General features: G+C 38.3%; 1 protein-coding gene across 3 annotated transcripts in view; it reads right to left on the bottom strand.

The window, feature by feature from the left end:
- CCSER1 (coiled-coil serine rich protein 1) overlaps positions 1–23,857 on the bottom strand; it is a 770,064-nt gene that overhangs the window by 351,515 nt on the left and 394,692 nt on the right. For all 3 annotated transcript variants that reach the window (XM_083367020.1, XM_083367021.1, XM_083367022.1), the window contains exon 8: positions 11,826–11,909. In XM_083367020.1, coding sequence (XP_083223146.1) covers positions 11,826–11,909 — 84 coding nt within the window. The remainder of the gene's footprint in view (positions 1–11,825; positions 11,910–23,857) is intronic.

Below are 23,857 nucleotides of genomic sequence, written 5' to 3' on the forward strand. Positions count from 1 at the left end.
GTTTCCAACTCTAGGGGCCGGTGCTCATCTCCGTTTCAAAGCCGAAGAGCCAGCGCTTGTCCAAGGACGTCTCCGTGGTCATGTGGCCGGCATGACTAGACGCCAAAGGCACACAAAACGCTGCTACCTTCCCACCGTAGTGGTCCCTATTTTTCTACTTGCATTTTTACGTGCTTTCGAACTGCTAGGTTGGCAGAAGCTGGGACGAGTAACAGGCGCTCACTTTGTTATGCGGCATTCGGGATTCGACCTGCCAAACTGCTGACCTTCTGATCGACAAGCAGCATATTCCTAAGTGGTTTGCTGCTGCCTTCTGCCTAAGGCTAAGAGAGAGAGTGACTGGCCCAAGGTCACCCAGCTGGCTTCAGCCTAAGGCAGAACTAGAACTCCCAGTCTCCCAGTCCTAACCTAGTGCCTTAACTACTATACAGAAGTCATAAGATAACCAATAATTTCCAGGAAGTATTTGAATACAAAATTATTCAACTATACAAACTATATATAGGAATCATTATGCAAAATGATTATTTTCCTACCTTTTCGAACATTAAACTTCATGGCTTATTGTGATTTAAATGTGAATATTCAGGAAGTGTTTGAGGTCAAAAACTTTGCTTTGGGTTTGAAGTAGTGGCTTTGGTTGTCGTTTTCAGGTTGTTGTCAGAATAGTTGAGGTAAAGGAGTTTTGCATTTTTGTAATATAAACTTGATTCAGGTTGTTTTTTTTTTCCAAAGCACCATGGAATTGTTTCCTGCCTGAAGAACCAGGGCTGAATGTGGCCTTGGGGATGTTCTCCAATTATATTAGTAAATTCAGCTGAATGGCTTCTTGCCATTTTGATCCTAAAACACATGAGTACCCAAAGGGAAGCTATAGGAGCTCTCAGTTATCTCAATTACCTCACCCTAGATTAATCCAACCAAATGGACATTGATAATAAATGGGAGATATATAATCTAATACAGGGGTGTCAAACTGCCAGCCCGTGGGCCGGATGTGTCATCCGGAAGCCATGCCCACCCCATTGCCGGCAATGGCAAAACTGTCCTGATACGTTGCACGATATTATGTGACGCCACAAATTTGAAATGGCTGATCTAATATAAATTAATATATAGTAACTGACTGAAGCTTTTCTCACTTGATAAATAAACAGAATCTGATATTATTTAATTATATTATCAGATATAATGATCCCATGATATCATTATAATAAATTCATACATAGTGGAATTATAAAACTTAATTAATGAACAAGATAAAAAAAATCTATACTATTTTTAAACCAAAACCAATAAGCTCATATAGCAGCTCAGTAATGTAATATTTATTTGAAAACCTTATGTTATTATCAGTAGATAGTGCAGGAGGTAGGTTTATTATTTTAATCAAGCCTATCAACTAGGACTAGCAGATCGAGGATATAAAAATTTGGATTATTTCCAGGAAGCAGTAAAGTTTGAGTAGCTCTTTGCTGTCTTCTAGTGATTAACTACAATTTTACAACTCAGATCTGGTAGACATAGTGTTCAATATTAATTTTTAAAGATCTACCTTCACGTTCTTATACAAACTGTTTTCAACACTCCATGTTCATTCAATTCAATTCAGTTTGCTCAATTTAGGCACTCTCCAACTCCAGTTTGACTTTGAACAGCTTTTAATAAAACAAGAGAAAGAAATTCAATACCTATAGAAAAAGAATGTGTTATTTGAAATATCAAAATCTTTCTCTTTTCATCACCATCAATTTATAAAGAAAGACCTTCCCAGCAAAGAGAGGTCGGGGTGTGACTTTTCTAAGTTACATGTTAAAGAATTCTGCAAAAGATCTTAGTCAACATATTCTACAAATTAAATGACTATAGGCTGAAAAAGGCTGAAACATAATAGTTGATAGATCATTCAACATATGTTAGACTATTATTCATATTTGCTCCAAGATATTTTAGATAAAGAAGAATTCTATATCCAGTACATTTTCATATGTTTCTGTCAAAAATCAATTCAATCCAGTCCCTGCATTAATCTGCAATTGAACAAAATGCATACAATGTCCATTAGTCTCCTCTTCCACGATAAACTCATTCATTAATTTAGGCAATTTTTGTAACCTACTACTCTCTATACTGTAATTACAAACAATGTTGAGGACAGATGCCAGCTTTTACAATCTAAAAATAACTCCAGGAAATGCAAGTTATCATTGGTGCTCTTAAAAACAGAAACACTACCTGTGGAAAACACAGTCACATTTACAGACTAATTCACAATGCTTTAATGTTCAAAGTAATCCTGAAGTAGATCACTCGCCAAACATGTACACACATCTTATTGAGAGGAAGGGATTTCTGGGTGGAAGTCTTCCAGCTGAAATATCATTATCAGTTTCTAAGGAGTATTTTAATATTCATCAGAAAATCAACACCAGTTATCAATTTTCTCTATAGTATCATTGTAGGACTAAGCCAGGGCTTTTCAACCTTTTCACCCACTGTGCCACTTTTAGGATATGGCAACATCCGAATACCACTAGTCACCTAGCAAGGTGTCAAAAACTTGATGACCCCCCCAAAAAAAGAAAAAAAGTGATGAAGTACAGGTAGTCCTCGACTTACAACAGTTCGCTTAGTGACTGTTTGAAGTTGCAATGGCACTGAAAAAAGTGCCCCCCAAGCCACAGCTAAGCAAGACACCTGCCTGCCCGCCTGGTGGTGCTCTTCCTCCTGTCCGAGGTTTTCATTGTTGTGAGCATTTCTGTTGAGGATTGGCAGCAGGGGTGGGGGGGAGTGTTTGATTTTTATTCCCCCCCCCCATCTGCTGAGGGGTTACAGCAGGTTTTGGTCACTTCACATGACCCTGGGACACTGTGACCGTCAAAAATATGAATCAGTTGCCAGGCATCTGAATGTAAATTATAAGACCCTGGAGATGCTGCAACATTCCAGCTGATCGGCACTTCCTCTGGGCTCAGAAGTGCCAGGATCAGTGCCGAGCTCCAGCTGGTGCCTGGTGCTGATCCTGGCACTTCCGCTGAGCCCTTGACAGCCCTGCAGTTCCAGCCATCTCTCACTCAGGCTTGTGCAGTGCTCCCACCGATTCAGCTCATTCCCCTCCCCCGCTACTACTTTTCTAGGATGGTCATGTATCACCCACCAGCTGCCAATGTACCACAGGTGGTACCCGTACCACTGGTTGAAAAGCCCTGACCTAAGCGTTGGCCAGATAGAATGGGCTGCAATTGTATATCTCCATAACACTGATTTATTATTGTAATATCCCAAAATTTAACTGATTCATACAGTTACACCACCCCACCCTCACCCCACACACATATTCACCACAAAATGTCCATGCATATAGTATGGACATTTGCAAATGAGAGATAAACTCTATATGACTGGATATCTTCTTACATGAGCAAGAAAACATGGAAATAAATATGTGTAGAAATAACCAAAAACTTAATATAACAATTTCATTAATGCTGTTCTCAGTATTTCAAAGGGTTTAAAAAAACAACAACCCAGAATAACACAGTGGATCATTTTGCAACTCTTTCCAGTAAGGTTGGAATAAAGAGCCATGTTGTGCCTCTTGCCTTGTTCATCTGCAGACAGCTAATTTATGATTTCCTCTGTGTGATAGAAAGGTGAGGGTCTCTGCAAAGTGCAGTCAAGTCATATTTATCTAAATCTGCAAGAGGAATCACCCAGGTCTCTTAAAGCTAACATTCTACCTTCTGACATTTTAACAGAAGACAAGCATATGCAACGCATTATTATTCAAGTAATGTTAGTCAGTGTAACATCTACAGAGGCACTTAAGGGCAGCCTTTTATTGCTGATGCACTCCTGCTACATTATTCCTAGGCAGATGTGTCCAAGGGAATCAGCATCAGATCACAAATTCCTTCCTGCCTCTGAAGTCATGACAATTATTTATCTGCATCCGGCACCAAGTGGCACAAAAATGCCAGCACTTTGTGACAGAGGCTTAAACTAATATGCAGAATCACCTCCACAAGTGCAAGAGAATATTAAAGATTCTATCTTGCTGTCAGCTTTTCATCAAGGTTTCAGAAAGCACAAGGAATCGGAAATTAATCCACATTGTGTTTTTCATTGGATACTGTCATCTTCCCACTCCGGAGTATCTTGCAATGTTGACTTGTAAAATAATTGCTGCTGAGATAAGCCTTTTTCTAGACTATGTGCAATTAATTCTCTCCGGGAAAAGGGGGGAAAGGAATCTGACACTTTAATAATGTTTAAGCATACCTAATCTCTTTCTTTTCTACTCAGATGTTTCCTAAATATGAGGAAGAAAAGAAGATTTGAAATTACTTACAGCTGTCTCTTCTTATGTAAATCATTGAAAAACCTGTAATAATTTATCATAAACGCCCAAGATGAAATAATAGAACTCAGGACGAGAAAGGAATTAACATAAAGATGGCTACACAGTATAATTGCTCTGAATATAGCCATTACACTTATCAGAGTCTATCCTATCATTAGAGAGTCAAAGGCAAGATATTTAATACAATTTATAAAACATATGTTGAACTAAATTTAATATTCTCTAATTTATCTACCCTACTATAAAACTGTTGTGTCCTCCCCAAATTCTTTAAAAGTAACTAATTCAGAATAATGCTCCAAGGGAAGTTGAGGTAAAGATAGCACCAATGAATGTTTGTTACAATGGCTGAGAATATAACCCAAAAATTAAAGATAAAAGGGAAATGATTATTTTAGAAAAGTGTATGCTAATCTTAACAGCATAATATTGTACAAATGAAATGATAGTGAGTCATAGGGATCACCAGAATGTATATCCAAAATGTCCCTTCAAACATATTATGAGGGTAAAGAAAGGATAAACCTGGGACTGTCTTAACTCTGAAGAAAAAAAAAACTTATATTGTATATGTTTTCAGAAAAAAAATTCCAGTTAAAATATGTTAAAATAAAACAAAATAATGAAACGAACGACTATCAGGCATGACTCAAGATTAAAGGCAGGATTCCACCTTCTATTACATATGTTCCATCAATTTATTATTACAGATAATCCTCAACATATAATGTGACCAGAATTTTCATTGCTAAGCAAGGCATTAAGTGAACTGGGTCAATTTTACAAACTTTTTTTTTTGCCACGATGGTTAAGCAAATCACTGCAGTCATTAAGTAAACCACACAGTTGTTAAGTGAATTTGGTTTCCACCATTGTCTTTGTTTGTTGGAAGCTGACTGGGAATGTCCCAAATGGCAATCACATGACCCAGGACACGGTAACCAGCATGTAAATGCATGCTGGTTACTAAGTGCTCGAATTTCAAGCATGTGACTGTGAGGATGCTGCGAAGTGCAAGGACTGGTTTTAAGGCACTTTTTCCAGTGCAACTGTAACTTTGAATTGTTGCTAAGCAAAGAGTTGTAAAAGATATACATTTTCTCTAAACTAACTTAAGGAAAAAAAATCTCAGTCTATCCAGATAAGGAATGTAACCCCACTAATTTTTAAAAGCAAATGTGTTGCATCCAATTCCAAAACTGTCTGATAGATTTTAATTTTTCATCAAACATAACATAATAGCGTTTGAAAGCTTAGGGTAAGTTTCTAAGAGAGTGACTCCCCCAATATTATGTGAAATCCTCCAGGCCAAGAGAGCAGCAGGCAAAATAAGGGATCACTTGCACTCCTTGGATCATGTAGATCTTATAGATTTCTAGAAGGGACACTGAGATGCAGAATCTAAGGGCTGCCTTTCATCGTTCTTAAGGAAATTCTCAAGAGGGCTGCAACTGCTGAGAAGCAGATTCCTACCTGCTATTTCCATTTACAAGAAGCAGGTTGCATGTGATGGAAATGCTTTTTTTTCTCTACTCATCAAAGGTTATACTACATTAAAGGTAAAAGGTAAAGGTTCCCCCGCACATATGTGCTAGTCATTTCCGACTCTAGGGGCCGGTGCTCATCTCCGTTTCAAAGCCGAAGAGCCAGCGCTTGTCCGAGGACGTCTCCGTGGTCATGTGGCCGGCATGACTAGACGCCAAAGGCGCACGGAACGCTGTTACTTTCCCACCGTAGTGGTCCCTATTTTTCTACTTGCATTTTTACGTGCTTTCGAACTGCTAGGTTGGCAGAAGCTGGGACGAGTAACAGGCGCTCACTCTGTTACCCGGCACTCGGGATTCAACCCGCCAAACTGCCGACCTTCTGATCGACAAGCTCAGTGTCCTAACCCACTGAACCACTGCGTCCCACTTATAATACATTAAAAGCAGGTAAACTGTTAAATAAGCACATAAAACATACAGTAGGGATGATTCATGAATATGATCACAGATTAAAATTCCTGGAAGGTACTATAGCGACCATTTAAACCCCGTGCAAGAATCCACTCCTCTAGGATCTCTGACAGACCCAACCTTGATTTAAACACACCCAGAGAAGAAGAGTTAAGCGCTTTCCAAGACAGCCAGTTCTGTTGTTGAACATTGTTGAACTTTACGTTTTTCTGATGCCTAACAAAAAAACCTACACCTTAGGAATTTTCAATGAGTATAATCTTCTGCATGAAGTCCATTTCGATTGTGATTTTTTTTATCTGCTGTTTAAGAGTTTAATAGCTGAAGAATTCCTATAAATAATACATTCCACAAAACTCCTTTGCTTACTATAAACACCAAAGCCCGTTTTTTCTGTTATTCTTCCAGAATTATGTATGCATTTTCTACTCAATGGAGTAATGCTGGCATCAAGAAGCAATAACTCACAAAAATAACATAGTATACTTTTGGAGTTAAAAAATAATAATCAGATATATGCTTTGGACAAGATAGGCACAGTATCAGAAGTTCACAATGACACTGTAGCAAAACTTCACCAGTCTGTAAAAGCTTAATCTCTACTCCATTGTGTCTGTTAATCTTATTTGGTATTTACATAATACTTCATTCTTAATGTCTTTAAAAATGGAATATAGAAAAGCAGTATTCATTTCAGTTTTGAAGACAGTCTGCTTTCATTCTTATAAACAACTTTTTTTCTTGACAAACGCTCTGCATTCTTGTTATAATGCAAAACTGAATTTGTTTGCTGTGTAGAATGAAATCAGATCCTCAATGAAAAATTTGTTTTGGTCACAAATTAGAAGCATCACAGTTAAACTAAAGCTGGTTACTTATCCTCAGTTCTCAGAAGCCTCTTCATACAAAAACTCAACAAGGGTTCTAGATGGTCACAACAACCAAACACAGAAATTAAAATAATATCAATAAAACATAAAAAATAATAATGAACAATGTCAAGCATGATGAAGCAAAGAATCTCACTACCTCACCAAAGGCCTGATGAGCTGAAGAGAAAAATCTTCATGGCTCATATAAACAATAGCAGAATAAGATCTCTGATGGAATGTTGTCCCAGAGGGTGTTGCTAGAGAGAAGGCATGTTTTCCAGGGTCTTGAGAAGATGACATTGCTTACTTAAAGGACCCCTGAGTATGACAACCAGGCAGAATCAAATTGTCCAAGCAGATATCATGGAAGATAGGCAGTTCTTCAAGTAACCAGACCTTAGGCCATTTAGGGCTTTATAAGGAACAATCGGCACCTTGAATCACACTCAGATACAAACTGAGAAGCAGTGCAGCTTGCAAATTTCATTTCATTTCATTTTATTATATTTGTATACCGCCCTTCTCCCGAAGGACTCAGGGCGGTGAACAGGGCATATATAAAAATACAGAATACAAAAATTAAAAAGAATTAAATAGTAGCCCAGCTAAAACAATCAATAATAATATAAAAATCCCCATTAAAACCCCAACACATCCCCCATCAGGCCAGGCCGGCTTGTTCAAATAGATGCGTCTATTACATCTGCATACCAAGCCATGACAATTATTATTCATGCCCCTGCATTCTGGTCCAGCTGAAGCTGCTTCATGGTTTTCAAGGGAAGCCCCAAGTAAGGGACCATTGCTGTAGTCAAGTTAAAAGATCACTACAGGATGAGCAATTCTCTGAAATGTCCACTGAACTAGAAAAGAGTGCAACTCAAACAGCAGACAGAATTGTGTAAACCCTTCCTGGCTGCAACTAACACCTGCTCTTATGTTATACAGACAATGTGATATAACTATAACATGGGCAATAAGATACTTGATGAAAACAGTTCATAACTTTGGAGAATTCTCTGGATAAAAAATCAATACCTAAAAAAAATAATTAAAAATAAGGAGAAGACTTCTTGCAGAAAGAATGTGGCTGTGAGATAATACACTCAGTGAAATTTCTTGGTTTGTATTTCACAGGTACATATCAAAATAATTATGGCAGATTATGGCAAGAAATTAAAATTGCTTTTGAAAAGTGAAAAAACTTAAAGCCTTACTGGTTAATCCAAATACAACAATGGGCAGAGATGTGGAACAGATCTATAAAATTTACCAAGCTTTGTTTTAAGAGTCTGCTTTACAGATGGTATACAACTCTATCAATAATTGCCCAAAGAGATAAATCATAAAGCAATAAACACTGGAAATGCCACAAGATAGAAGGGATATATGCTGAATGTTCAAAACCCCCACATAACCATTAGAAATACATATATAGCACTATTTAGGGAGTTGTAGGATCAAATTAGAAATGTAACCAAGTTTTTAAAGTAGTTACAATTCCAGAATATGATAAGCAATCTTAATTTATTAAAATACGTACTTACTGCCATGAGGATAAATTTTGCATAACACTAGAAAAAAAATGTATAAGGACTCCTCTAGTTATTATGGCAACTGGGGCTAGAACTTCCATTGCTAAATGATATGGTTGTAACACACAATATCACATGAGGGCATCACTTAGCAGTAGTAATTCCTGCAAACCCCATTCCTATCCTTAAATGAGTAATTGAATGCTTTCTGCTGGATTTCATCAACCAAAATCAATAGGAAAGCTTGAGGGAATTTGCAAGTCCCAGGTGGTTCGCAAGTCCCAAGTGGGAGAGGGTGTGTGTGTGTGTGTGGCCACTGAGGAGCAGTAAAAGGGTATGGGTAGTTGCTGCCATATGAGACAGGTACACAAAGTGGTGTGGCAGGGAAGGCATGACATAAGTGCGGGAGCTGAGGTAGCTGCAGCAGATGGGAAAGGTGGGTGAGAGGCTGGGGAGACATTACACAAGTGCAGTGAGGCTCAAGAAGGATGTGCAGATGGGGAAGACTTACCCAAGCAACTCATGACTTTCTCTGGCAGCTTCCCCAATGACTTTAGTTGAGGAAAGCTGCTAGGGAAGGTTGCAAGATCACATAATCATGGGATGCGGCAACCATTGTAAGCGCTAGCCAGTTTCCAAGTGCCCAGATCATAATCATTTGACTGCTGGGTACTGGGATGACCAGAATTTGAGGACTGGTCATAATCACAAATGGCTCTGAAATCCAGCCAGATTATCCTAGATATAATGAGAATGCAGTTTGTCCAGTCTAAGATATTTTGTATGTCTCTGGAGAAACTAACTGTGACACAAAACTCCTATCCCGTTCAAGCAGATAGAAATAACTAAGCAAATGGATCCACATACCTCAAACCACCACATACAACAGTGCTGGAAAGTTTGTGAACACTTTTGAATGTTCAAAATTTCTGAATAAATGGTACTTAAAATGTGATCCCGGGAGATAGAAGGAAAGCCACAGCTCATAGGTAAAGGTAAAGGTTCCCCCGCACATGTGTGCTAGTTGTTTCCAACTCTAGGGGCCGGTGCTCATCTCCGTTTCAAAGCCGAAGAGCCAGCACTTGTCCAAGGACATCTCTGTGGTCATGTGGCCGGCATGACTAGACGCCAAAGGCGCACGGAATGATGTTACCTTCCCACCGTAGTGGTCCCTATTTTTCTACTTGCATTTTTACGTGCTTTTGAACTGCTAGGTTGGCAGAAGCTGGGACGAGTAACAGGCGGTCACTCTGTTACGCGGCACTCGGGATTCGACCCGCCAAACTGCTCAGCTCACTGAAGTGCAAATTCAAACTGAATCAACTCAACTCATGAATTCATACATTCAAAATGGGTTCTGGCTAATTCTTCATCTGTACTTTTTTCACTTTTGTCAATAATTGCTCCTAATGTGATGGTTTCATCTATGTCATTAGTATATCAGATACACATTTAAAGTTTTTGAAGTTCAACACCAAACATGCCTTGAAATATGTCTCTGTAAGCCTTAGACACTCAGTAGAAAAGATACTGAGACCAAACGTGCCTTTTTTCTCTTTTTACTAAGACAAAAATCTGTGACATTTTACAACAGAAAAATAAGTTAAAGATAGATTGGCATAACACTCTTATAACCAACTCAATAATATTTAAATCAAGATCTAACTATGTATTTGCTCCATGGGGAAGAAAAAGAAAATTAACTGTCCAGTTTGGATAAAGTGCATTGTCCGTCTCATTTCCATTGATGTAGTTGCTTTACTTAATAATTCATGGCTCCTATTTGACAGATACTGTTCAGCAGACCTCAGCTACTATTCACTTATCCTCAAAATCATAACAAATTCTTAAGTGTCACATCTCCATCAATGAATACATTCCAGATGTAGCCTGATGAAGGTAAAATCAAACTCCCAAATATTTATAGAAAGTATTTTCTGAACCATTTTGCATTAATTTCCCAGAGTTTTACTAAGAAAGACACAATAAATTGTTCTATTTAATATGCTACATTTTATAATCCTTGCTAGCCACTGATATGGTATCTTAATCAATAGAAAGTGGGATGTTTTCTATTAAGTTTTCTCTAGAGTTTCCTCCCAAGACCCATTCCTCTTTTTTGCACTTAGTGTGTGTGTGTGTGTGTGTGTGTGTACACACATACATACATGTACACACTCATAAGTATATACATGCTAAGTTTGTAAAGCCGCCCTGAGTCTTCGGAGAAGGGCGGGATATAAATGGAATTAAAATAAATAAAAATAAAAATAAAATGCATGCAGGACATAGACCTTCATTCATTCATTTCTATATTTTATTCACTAAGATTCCTCTCCAAATAAAAATGAGCAATCAATGTATCCTCTCACATACTGAAAACCACTCTGATATTTAGCATAAACCTACACAGGCGTACCAATAAATTCTCTTAATTAGAGGAAAATACCTAGCAGTTGGTCGAAACATAAGAAAGTTTTATAGTTTCTGTTCTTGTTTCAGTCCCAGATTTCAGTATTTTTATAGATAGTCATTTTAACAATTTTACTAGCAGCAAGTGTGAAGTGTACACTGTTGTATGAAAACCTGAAAAGCTACTGAAATTTACACTCTGTATACTCATGTGTTTCCTGCAGTGGGAGCAGGGGAGAATGATTATATCAATAGAAACACCAGTAATGGTAAATCAGTATATCTTATGTAATCATCAAAATATCTGCATTGTAAAATGCACAGAAAATTGGGGTTTGTCTTATATCAGGCATTAAAGGGAACTTTCATTGTAGGCTTCTAAAACAAACAACCTCCTTGGAGTTACATGCAAAAATTGCCCTTTCAGAACTTGACAAGTTCTCAGTTACAAAATCTGCCTAAATCAGGAGGAGGTGATTAATATGGTTCTAAGCTTGTAAGCCGCCCTGAGTCTTCGGAGAAGGGCGGGATATAAATGGAATTAAAATAAAATAAATAAATAAATAAATAAATAATGTAAGCACACAGCCAACCTCTGTTTGTTTGTTTGTGTATTGACCCCAGCCAATAACCTTATCAAGTCTAGTGAATTCCAAATAAGAAACAAACATTGCTCGTCACTTACCAGCTCTTCGCGAAGTTGGGAAATGAGTTCATCTTTCTCTTTTAGTTGCAGTTTCAGAGTCAAGCATTCATCTTTCGTGATATCCTATAATAACATCAAAAGAGATGTTACAAAGGGCTTAGCACTTTTCCCCCTGCTCCTCACAAGAAAAGACAATGTCACACTGTGCCAAATAATTACATCCAAGTAATGAATCTCGGGGCTCTCTTTTCATGTGTGATATTTCTAATAACATATTCTGCTGGTAATATAAATATTGTAACTTACTGCCACTGACATACAAGCATATTATGTAAACCAAACTGTGAACGGAACCCTATGTGTTAAGTCCATTTCGTTCGCGTGTAATTCTTTTAAGCCCCTGCAGTGATCTGTGGATGGGTGTGTCTAATTACACAGCCAATGTTGCTTGGTTTTCAGGTCATCTCCTCTTTCCGGAAAGTTATCAACATAAGCAGCTTTATTAGTTTATTTAACAGGGAACATAATAAAATCTGTGATAAAAAGTTGCAAGTGGAACTTGCCATAATATTTTGCAAAGCAAAGTGCTTTGATCTAAGATTCTATGCAGGCAGCTTTGCCTGCCCTCTTCCAGGGTTCTTCATTCCTCTACATCACTGGTATAATTTCTTTTTTTTTTAATTTCCCAATGCCAGGCTTTATTTCAAGGCAGGAATGGATCACCAGAAATTCAGGAACTTACAGGTACATTATATGTACTGAAGAATGTAAGAAGTCATATTCCAAGTATTGTTGCATTTCAAGAACGATCTCTCTTTGTCTCCCAACATTTTGGTATATCTTTCCTGTTCTTTTCCTTCATAAAGAACTACTGAGATCCCTCTTTTAAGTAAGCTGATTTGTTGATCATATAATTGAACCCACCAGATTTGCAAACTAACTCACATATATAGTATGTCAGCATTCTGAAATTCTGTAAACACTGGGATTAATGACAGATAAGGAATTTGTCAGGTGCAAGTAACCAGGAACAGGATTTGAGTTCAAAGCACTAAAAGGAAACTACAGACCTATCAGCCTGACCTGGGAAGATTCTGGAAAAGATAATCAAACAACAAATCAGCGAACACCTTGATGCAAACAAAGTCATCACTAAAAGTCAACATGGGTTTGTCAAAAACAGATCATGCCAGACAAATCTTATTACATTCTTTGACCAAGTGACAAAATTAGTGGACCAGAGTAATGCTGTAGATATAATTTACTTGGACTTCAGTAAGGCATTTGATAAAGTAGATCACAACCTACTACTTGATAAGATAGAAAAATGTGGGTTAGATAGCATCACCACCAGATGGATTCGTAGCTGGCTGACAGGCTGTACTCAGCGTGTGGTCCTCAATGGAACTGCATCTACATGGAAGGAAGTGTGTAGTGGGGTGCCCCACGGCTCTGTTTTGGGCCTAGTGCTCTTCAATATCTTCATTAACGATTTGGATGAGGGAATAGATGGGGAACTCATCAAATTTGCAGACGACACCAAGCTGGCAGGAATAGCTAATACTCCAGAAGATAGACTTACAATACAGGAGGATCTGGACAGACTCGAACACTGGGCGCTATCTAACAAAATGAAATTCAATGGTGAAAAAAGTAAGGTTCTACATTTAGGCAGGAAAAATCAAATGCACAGGTATAGTATAGGTGGTACCTTGCTCAATAGTAGTAACTGTGAGAGGGATCTCGGAGTCCTAGTAGACAATCACTTCAATATGAGCCAGCAGTGTGCTGCAGCTGCCAAAAAAGCCAACACAGTGCTAGGCTGCATTAACAGAGGGATAGAATCAAGATCAAGTGAAGTACTAATACCACTTTACAATGCTTTGGTAAGGCCACACCTGGAATACTGCATCCAGTTTTGGTCACCACGATGTAAAAAAGATGTCGATACTCTAGAAAGGGTACAGAGAAGAGCAACAAAGATGATTGGGGGACTGGAGGCTATAGGGAACGGTTGTTGGAATTGGGTATGTGTAGTTTAACAAAGAGAAGAGTGAGGGGTGACATGATAGCAGTGTTCCAATATCTCAGGGACTGCCACAAAGAAGAGGGAGTCAAGCTATTCTCCAAAGCACCTGAAAGCAGGACAAGAAGCAATGGATGGAAACTAGTCAAGGAGAGAAGCAACCTAGAACTAAGGAGAAACTTCCTGACAGTTAGAACAATTAACCAGTGGAACAACCTGCCTCCAGAAGTGGTGAATGCTCCAACACTGGAGGTTTTTAAGAAGAGACTGGCCAGCCATTTGCCTGAAATGGTATAGGTTTTCCTGTCTGAGCAGGGGGTTGGACTAGATGACCTCCAAGGTCCCTTCCAAATTATTATTATTATTATTATTATTATTATTATTATTATTATTATTATTATTATTATGTTTATGTTTATGTTTATGTTTATTACATACTACCTATATGCAAGAATCTGATCTACTGATAGTCAAGGCAAATTGGCATTAGATTAGAGTCAATAGAATTCATGGGAGGGGGGTGGATTCCAAACTGATGTTGCATTTGACTCTGTCTTCCGGCTCCCAATTCTTCTATCTCCAAAAAACCATTCTCGGAAAAGGCGATTGCTATTCGTATTAATAGAATGCATTTCCACTTAATTGTATTTTTTAAGAGGAATAAGCAAGGCCTCTATCTGAGAAGATTCCATGCCATCAACAAGTTTTAATTCCCAAAATTATTATGGGAAGGCACAACAGTTAAAACTTTCATAAATCTATGTCATTTTATAATATAGTTATACCTTTTGCTAAGGGACGTGGTGGCTCAGTGGGTTAGGACGCTGAGCATGTTGATCAGAAGGTCAGCAGTTTGGTGGGTCGAATCCCGAGTGCTGCATAACAGAGTGAGCACCTGTTACTCGTCCCAGCTTCTGCCAACCTAGCAGTTTGAAAGCACGTAAAAATGCAAGTAGAAAAATAGGGACCACTATGGTGGGAAGGTAACAGCGTTCCGTGGGCCTTTGGTGTCTAGTCATGCTGGCCACATGACCATGGACACGTCCTCGGACAAGCGCTGGCTCTTTGGCTTTGAAATGGAGATGAGCACTGGTCCCTAGAGTCAGAAATGACTAGCACGCATGTGCGGAGGAACCTTTACCTTTTTATACCTTTTGAATACAGATAGACCTCACATAACAACCATCCTTTTCAGCAAGTTATGTCAGTGCTGAAAAAGTAACTTTAAGACTTGTTTCCACAATTACGTATGCCTTTGTAACATTCCCATGGTCATGTAATCAAGATTCAGGCAATTTGCAGGAGGTGGGCATTTATACCATTGCAGAATCCTGTAGACACATGATCATCATTTGTGTGCTTCAGTCAGCTTCTAATAAGCAGAGTCAATGTAGAAGCCAGCAGTAAAATCATAAGACACAATCATATGATGTCCTGCTTAATAACTGTAAGCAATCTGCTTAATGACCATGATGATAGTGAGGTTGTAAATCTGTCACAATCACAATGTCTCACTTAGCAACAGACTTGCCAGTCATTATGATCATTAAGCAAGGACTACCTACTGTATATTCAAATACCATTTATATTTGCTATTGGACAGAAAACAGAGAATGCCAAAGCCCAACAGTACTATGTTATATAGACCTTTCAGTCCTGAATTACCCCAGAAGGAAAGGGATATATCATGTATTCAACTGCCACTTCCCATTAAACTAAGCCAAGCTAAGCCAAATCACTTGTTTAAAGCCATTTCTCTCTCTGATATTAGTAGAAATTAGTTATGAAAGAGAGGAGTGGGAATAAGGTTTTGTTTTTTTTACTGTTACTCAATTGTTATCTCTGGCATAATAGGCCCCTGCCAATAAATGTTGTCCTCTGCATTCAGAGAAGTTCACAGAAAGAGTGGCTCACAGGAATAGCCATGAGATCCAAAGATCTGTAGCAAATCTTATGCAAACAGGACATCGACTTCTGTTTAATGCAGGGGTGTCAAACTCAATTTCATTGAGGGCCGCATCAGCATTGTGGTTGCCCTCAGGGGGACGGGTGGGTGTGGCCTGGGTGGGTGTGGCCTACTGGGTGGGCGTGGCTAGAGTGTGTATGGCCTACTGGGTGGGCGTGGCCAGCTCTGCATCATTCGCATCAAGGGTGCCTATGGGGGCCTGGGCAGGAGTGGGACAGATCTGAGGGTCTCTGGTGGAAGGAGGGTCTCTGGGCCAGGGCCAAGGCAGTGGGGGCCATTCCCTCACTGTTTCCAGGATGGCTTCGCGGGCCACATGAAACCACTTTGCGGGCCAGATCTGGCCCCCGGGCCTTGTGTTTGACATGTCTGGAATAAGTCATGACAATAGAATTATTAGACTGCTAAATAAGCTGAGCTACTTTTCTCAGAGGTTAACAACGCAACATGCACACTAATATTCATTTGTCTAAACTATTGTACTGTATGGGATTTGCAAACTGTTAACGAAATATATCTTTCTTTCTTTTTAAAAAAAGTGACAAATCATTTAGTTTCCTGAAGAAATACTTAAGATAAATATCACCCAATAACCTATCACCATTGAACAACAGAGTAAGAATATAGTGAAATGTGTAGAAACACTTATGTGTATATGAGCCGAGACACTGTCTACAATCTCGCAACATCTCCATCAAAAAGCAGCTGGGATGAGCAGGAAAGTGTATGTCTACCTTTGAAAGAACTGAAAAATAACAAATACTAGAAAATCTGAGGTGAAGAACAGGTTGCAATTTCAGAGCCTGTTGTCTCTTAGCCATTACTGTCAAATGTATCACAATTTGTTATGAAAGCTTTTAAAGCAAAGGGGAAAAGAAAGACTTCGTAAGAACATAGATTCCTATTTAGGTGAGGGGAAAAAAAACACTGTGAAATATGAATTCTGCTACAGAAATTTGTCAGAGAAATTTGTCTCCTCAAAATTAGCCACAGAAGGTAGGATGACTGAAAAGGCCTCAGCACTGCAACGTTCTATGACACAGTATCATAAAAAAAATCAAACTTCCACCAAAGAAGCCAGCTGCTTTTTAAACATTTTTTTTAAAAAAATGGGGGTCAAAGGGGTTTTACCAAAGGGCAAGTAATCTGGAGAAAGAAGATTTAAAAATACTACAGAGGGCGCCAACTCTTCCCCCCCACACACAAATATGGAATCATTCAAAGTTTTGTCTTCATTTGTGAAATTGAAAAGATTCAAGGATTGAAGAATGTCATCGCCACTCCCTGCTATGGCTGCTTTTCTTCCTCTTTATTATATTATTATACATATGATAAAGGAGACCTGGTGGTGTAGTGGTTAAAGCGCAGTATTGCAGGCAAATTCTGCCACAGCCTGGAGTTCGATCCTGATGGAGCTCAAGGTTGACTCAGCTTCCATTGTTCCAAGGTTGGTAAAATTAAATTGTTTGGGGCAACATGCAAAATAATGCTTCTGAATTGTAAACTGCCCAGAGAGTGCTGTAAAGTGGTATATAAGCCTAAGTGCTATTGATATATTAATGCATCATATTGTTTCAATATGAGGGAGACAGTTTGGTTTAGTGATTAAGATACCAGACTAAAAAACAAGAGACTGTGAGTTCAGGTCAGTCTTAGGCATAAAGCTTGCTGGGTGACTTTTGGCCAGTCATTCTTTCTTAACTGGGAAGGAAGTAATGGCAAATTACTTTTGAAATCTTTCATTGTAATTGGCTTCTGGCCATTCTGGTCTATTGGAAGGTCCCACACATCATATCCTGCAGTAACTAATGTCCTGCTCCCATCAGATGCAGGGAAAGACCACCACCGAAGGAAAAATCAACAAGTATTTCAGGCATCAACTGCAAGCAGACTGGAGATCCTATATTTCCTTCTTTCAAGTAGCACTGAATCCTGGAATCATTGCTTGACCATTAATCCTGAGATCCCAGATACTATTTTTGTGTTATTATGCAGTAGACACTGAGTTTAGAAACTGTTCTGTATAGGGGAAAGTTATTTTATTTATTTAAGACTTATTATTAATTTCCTAAAGGCCTGTTTAAACAACTAGCTGGGCAAGCAGATATAACTTCATCTCCTTCATACATCTCATTTTATATTCTCAATTTATCTATGCACACTGTTAATGTTTATCCAATGATCTAAAATGATTTACTACTATCAACCAAGATAAAAAAAAACTTTTATTTTTCTTGCTCAGTTATTCAAAACAACCTAAAGCAAATAAGTTCCCTTCACATTTTATTTTCAGATAAAATATTTAATTTACTTTTAATTGTACTTTTAATTGTACTTTTTAAAAAATTCACAGAAAAGTATATTTAATTGACTTATTTTTTTCCAGGCTTTCTATATTTCTATACCTTTTAATAGGTCCTAGTAGTGGATTTCCTGAGCAAGAGTGATTCGATTAATGAGCTCATTATAATTCATTAAGGAGTGTTGTGTGGATGGCTGCCTACTTTAATTAGTTTTATTACAGAACAAAATTGCTTCATATACCAAGCTCAACGACAAACACACATTTGGAAATCATCAGAGTAGTAATCAGACAAAATGTGGATCATTCATTAGATAACCTGTCTAAAGACATTAAAAGCAAGAAGAATATTAACATGATGGACATTCCAACATTATTAAGGACATTAAATATTTTTTGATATTAAACAATTTCTCAGTTCTAATGTTTCTGGGACAAAATGAGCAGTCACAATTCTCAGAAAGAATTCCGTTGCATGAAAGGTGTTGATATGATGCAGGAGTTGTTCTATCCATTATTATAGCAGATGCTGGCAGTAATAGCATCTGAAAGTTTAGAAGGTCACGTTTACTCAGATAATAATTCCTAATATAGCTCCTCAATTACTCCCTTCAATGGAAAATTTAATTAGTAACTGGAAGCTTTACCCACCCCTTAAAAAGTGCATGTGTGAATTTTCCACACTTGCTCTTCAGTGTTGGCCACTCAGAAAAAAAAAATACAAGGACTTCTTGAAGAAATCAATTGAATCATTCAATTCTCTATCTGCAAAATATCATAGAAAAGAGGGGTCATGATGCTGAGAAAGTTTCAGATGTTTAAGAAGGCAGAAGAATGGAAGCTACTGGTTAAAATGAAAAAAAAACACGATTGCAAAAATGACTACTTTTTTTTTCCTCCTGGCAAACACGCAGTAGGGTTATTTTTTATAAGACTGATACTTCTAATCAAAAGAAAGGGCCAAGAAAAAGAAAAAAAAGAAAAGGTAGAAAGTCAACAAGAGCCCAAAAATGCAGCAAGTTTAGGAGAATGTTTATTATGGCTGCCTATTTTCAGAGAGAGAGAGATTTTATATCTTCTAAATATAGCCACTGATTACATGAAAGTAAAAACCCACTTGAGATAAATCTTCAATGACCTGTACATATGCACGTAAATGTCGTGGCAACATTCTGTCATTAGAGGTGGGTTTTATTTCTCCTTTCAATTTTCCAGAAGATTTTACTTATTTAAGAAACAAACCAGAAATCCCATTGGCTGAGCCCAAGTATTCAAGATTGTCTTAAGCAAGTCTTTAGAGCACGGCCATATGGTCCATAGCTATTTTGGTCTTTGTTATGGATATAGAAAATAAATATAACAAACATCACACAAAGTATACCTCATAAAAAAGCCTTGGACAACATAGAGCGAAGAACATGGGTTTTCTTAAGGGGTTTCTCTGAATATTACAGGTTTCTACCAAAAAGACACAGTATAGCCAGACAACTATTATGCAACATTAATTTGATATCTCTTAACCCAAAATTGTAGCTTTCATGGCATTTATCGATATCTATGAAAGGTTACTGTTGACAGCAGCAAATATCTGAGTTTATCTTATTAAAATCTGGTAGGCATGGCTTCTTACTTTTTCGCTGAATTCTTAAATATTCTTATTAGAAGAACTAGTAAAATAAAGCCCCCCCCCTCAAGGCGAGCTTGACTGCTGGAGATTGTAAGCATGCAGCTTTCTTGGCACTCTTACAGAACAAGCTTGCCTGTAAGCCTAATTCCCCTTCCAGGGGAACCTATTTAGACTAAGTGCATGAAAAAATTACATTAAGCTAATGATCTTCTATAAATCCATTTTCAGTTGCTGGGAGGTAAGAATTTCCTTGGAGTATCCTCACATGAGAAAGGAACTGTGATATCCCAAGAGCACAGTGTGCTACAGGAAACACATATCCTAATGGAAGCTGATTTGGACTTGCTTTTAAAAAGTATTAGAGCAATAATTTGCAGGATTTTTTTTTAAATCCTGATTCAGATGATTGATTAGCTACATGTTACTAAAACAAAAGTAGACCAAACTTTAACAGAATATCTAGAAAGGTTAGCCAAAGATAAACCCTGAAGAAGAATCAGCAACTTTTCTATTCCTCACTACCACAACCCTACAATGTGTATATAGAATGTAATAATAATAATAATAATAATAATAATAATAATAATAATAATAATAATAATAATAATAATAATAATAATAATAATTAGTATTAGATAAAAACTTGGTTGGCCAACATGACTGTTACTAAAACTTCTGAGAGATGGGGAGGCCTTACTCCCTGAGGAGGCTAGCTGGTTACAATCTTTCATGACTATTTCAGGTGTTGTTCTTTCAAAATATGGGAAGGAAACTAACAAAGAAAGAAAGCTATAAGATTGTCAAATTGTATCTTATACCTTATGGAACTTCCAAAGTTTATTTTAAACATTATGACATTTTCTGTTGTCCATTAGTTAAGTTTGAATAGGAACATAGCTGTTTTCTTTTTTTCCTTTTTGGGGGCCTTGGAAATATTTTCTCTTCAATTCATTAAAGTTGCCAGCCCACAAGATTTGTTCTACACATGGAATTAAGTAGAAGTAAAGCCTCATGCTTCCTGTCATATAAATTGTCATTGTTTTGAAGGCCTGTCGTCTTCAAGATGGAATGATAATTATGTAAATAGAATTGACATTTAGAAGACATTCTAAATCTGTTTATTACAAACTTAGTTATTTAATGATAACTAGATGTACCAGTTCAAGCATGTAAGATAAATTTGGAACATTGCAGTTAGAAAAATGGCACAGTTTTTTATCGGAATAGAAAGCTCTATTAACCAAACAGTTTTGATCTCTAAGGAAATCCCATTCTTGTTATTTTATTATGGTTTCCTGTTTTACTTGTTTGCGTGCCTTAGCACGTGACCTGGGTGCCCCGGCTTTGTGGAACCAACTGCCGGTGGAGCTCCGGACGGCATCGGACCTCCGAACTTTCCGTCGTGGCCTGAAGACCCATTTGTTTGAATTGGCTGGTCTGGCCTGATGGGGGAGCTGGGTTTTAAATTGTCATTTTAGATTGCATTATTGTTTTTTAATTTGGGCACTGATTTAATCTTTGTTTTAACTTTTGTATAGTACTGTATTTTTATTTATATGCCCTGTGAACCGCCCTGAGTCCCTAGGGAGAAGGGCGGTATATAAATTAAATAAAACGTAAACGTAAACGTAAACCTGAGATAGCGCTGTTCCATTTCAATTTAAAACAAAGGTTTCTAGTTCTGTCTATGCAAGGAGAATTCCTTTGTTGAAGATGATTTTTTTTCCAAATTGCACCCCGTTGGCCTTTATTAACCAAAGAGTTAATGCAGCATCCCTAAAGGGATTCAGTGAGACCGAAAACTATTTTGTACCTCTCTATATGTCTGTTTTAGGATATTGTATATTATCCCTGCTTATACAGTACATTACTCAATTAATTGATTTATAGGAGAGGCTTCTTACTGATAGTCTGTAATAGAAGGTCTCATATTTATACTATTAAATATCACTTTTTACGTTATTTTATTTTAATCCACAATTGCTTGCCCAACATATAGTTCAGAAAATTATTTGCAAATAAAAGGATAGGTTTGAGGGAAGGAGACTGAATTCAGTATTGAATTTTAATCACTTATTTTTTTAAATGACTTTTTTTCCCCCTCCTAGCCCTAGTTGCAAAATTCAGGACACACAAAAAACAAACCCAAAATCAGCCAAGAAACATCTTCTGGAAGCTTTTACTACAGCTTTATAAGGGTATTATCATTCCAAGACAAATATTGATGAAAAATATTATATCATTGCTGGGCAATACTAGACAACGTTATAACTATGATAAGCACTCATTCCCTTGAATAAGCAGTATAGTATTAGCTTTATGATTTACAAATTTCTCTTGTCTTCTTTATAATAATAATAATATAAAGTTGGAAGGGACCTTGGAGGTCATCTAGTCCAACCCCCTGCTCAGGCAGGAAACCCTATACCATTTCAGGCAAATGGCTGTCCAGTCTCTTCTTAAAAACCTCCAGTGTTGGAGCATTCACCACCTCTAGAGGCAGGTTGTTCCACTGGTTAATTGTTCTAACTGTCAGGAAGTTTCTCCTTAGTTCTAGGTTGCTTCTCTCCTTGACTAGTTTCCATCCGTTGCTTCTTGTCCTGCTTTCAGGTGCTTTGGAGAATAGCTTGACTCCCTCTTCTTTGTGGTAGCCCCTGAGATATTAGAACACTGCTATCATGTCACCCCTCACCCTTCTCTTCATTAAACTACACATACCCAATTCCAGCAACCGTTCCCTATATGTTTTAGCCTCCAGCCCCCTAATCATCTTTCTTAGAACAGTTTCCTGTAGAGAATCATTTAAATTTCTAGTTTCAATTATTTTTGAGAAATCGAAGGAGAATTTTGACACCCTAATAATAAAGTTGAAAACAAGATCTGTATATCTCATTTATACAAAACCTAGAACAAGGGTCCCCAACCCCTGCTCTGTGGACCAGCACTGGGCCATTGCATGTCAGAAACTGATCTGCAGAAACCAAAGTGTCAACTCTACAATGAACCTGGCTGAAGCCATCTTGTTCATTCTAGGTTGACACACAAAAGGGATGGGATGCAGAGTCTTTTTGCTAGTCTAAACAATTCTGGGTCCCGCGAGAACCAAGGTCATTCTATCAGTTAACTTAGAGGGTTGGGCGTTTTGTTAGACATCCCGCCAAATTATTCTATTGGAAAACATAGCTGATTTTATAGCACTGGGGTGGGAAGTTTGACTTTGTAATACCGTATTTTCCGGCATATAAGATGACTTTTTAACCCATGAAAATCATCTCAAAAGTTGGGGGGTCGTCTTATATGCCCAGTTGTCTTATACGCCGGAAAATCAGCGAGCCCGGGAAGGCACGCCCTCCCCTCTCACTGTGGAGAAAGCAGGGCAGGCTGGCATCTGGCGGGAGCCGGCAGGGCAGTCCTGTGCACGCGCGTGCTCCCCGGCTGTTAAGCACTCCTTAGCAGCTGGGGAGTGCGCGCATGTGCAGGAATGCCCTGCCGGCTCCCGCCCGACGTTCTTCCCTCTTGAGGCAGCATCCCCGAGGACTCCTTAGGAGCCGGGGAGTGATGCTGCTCTGCTCCCGCCAGACGCCAGCCTGCCCTGCTTCCTCCACAGTGAGAGGGGAGGGAGTGCCTTCCCGGGCTTGCTGATTTTCCAGCTTATAAGACGAAAAATCTTGAAAATCATCTCAAAAGTTGGGGGGGTCGTCTTATACAGCCAGTCATCTTATACGCCAGAAAATACGGTAGTGTAATTCTTTGGAGGGAATTTCAGACTTGGTTTCACTTTTGACAATGCTGATATTTTATAACCAATAAACATGTTCTTTGAGGAAATCTCTAGCCTCGGAGTTCTGATTTTGTTGGTCTTAGCATTGGAACCATGACACAGAGAAGCCCCCTCCATGGGATGCAGGCAGCACATGAAACCAGGACCCCCTCCAGTCTGTGGCAAAACCTCTCTTATGGAACCAGTCCCTGGTGCCCAAAAGGTTGGAGGCCACTGACCTAAAATTCAGAGGTTCTTTCTTCCATGATGTTGAATCTAACTAACCATTACTACTTAGTGCTAATTGTAAACCAGGCCAGGATGCTTTGTTCAGCAACAAATGACTAAACATACCACAGCCAAACCTAGCAAAAATATAAAGGCCATCTATGG

Source organism: Vipera ursinii (genome assembly GCF_947247035.1).
Source record: "Vipera ursinii genome assembly, chromosome: 7".
NCBI lineage: Eukaryota > Metazoa > Chordata > Lepidosauria > Squamata > Viperidae > Vipera > Vipera ursinii.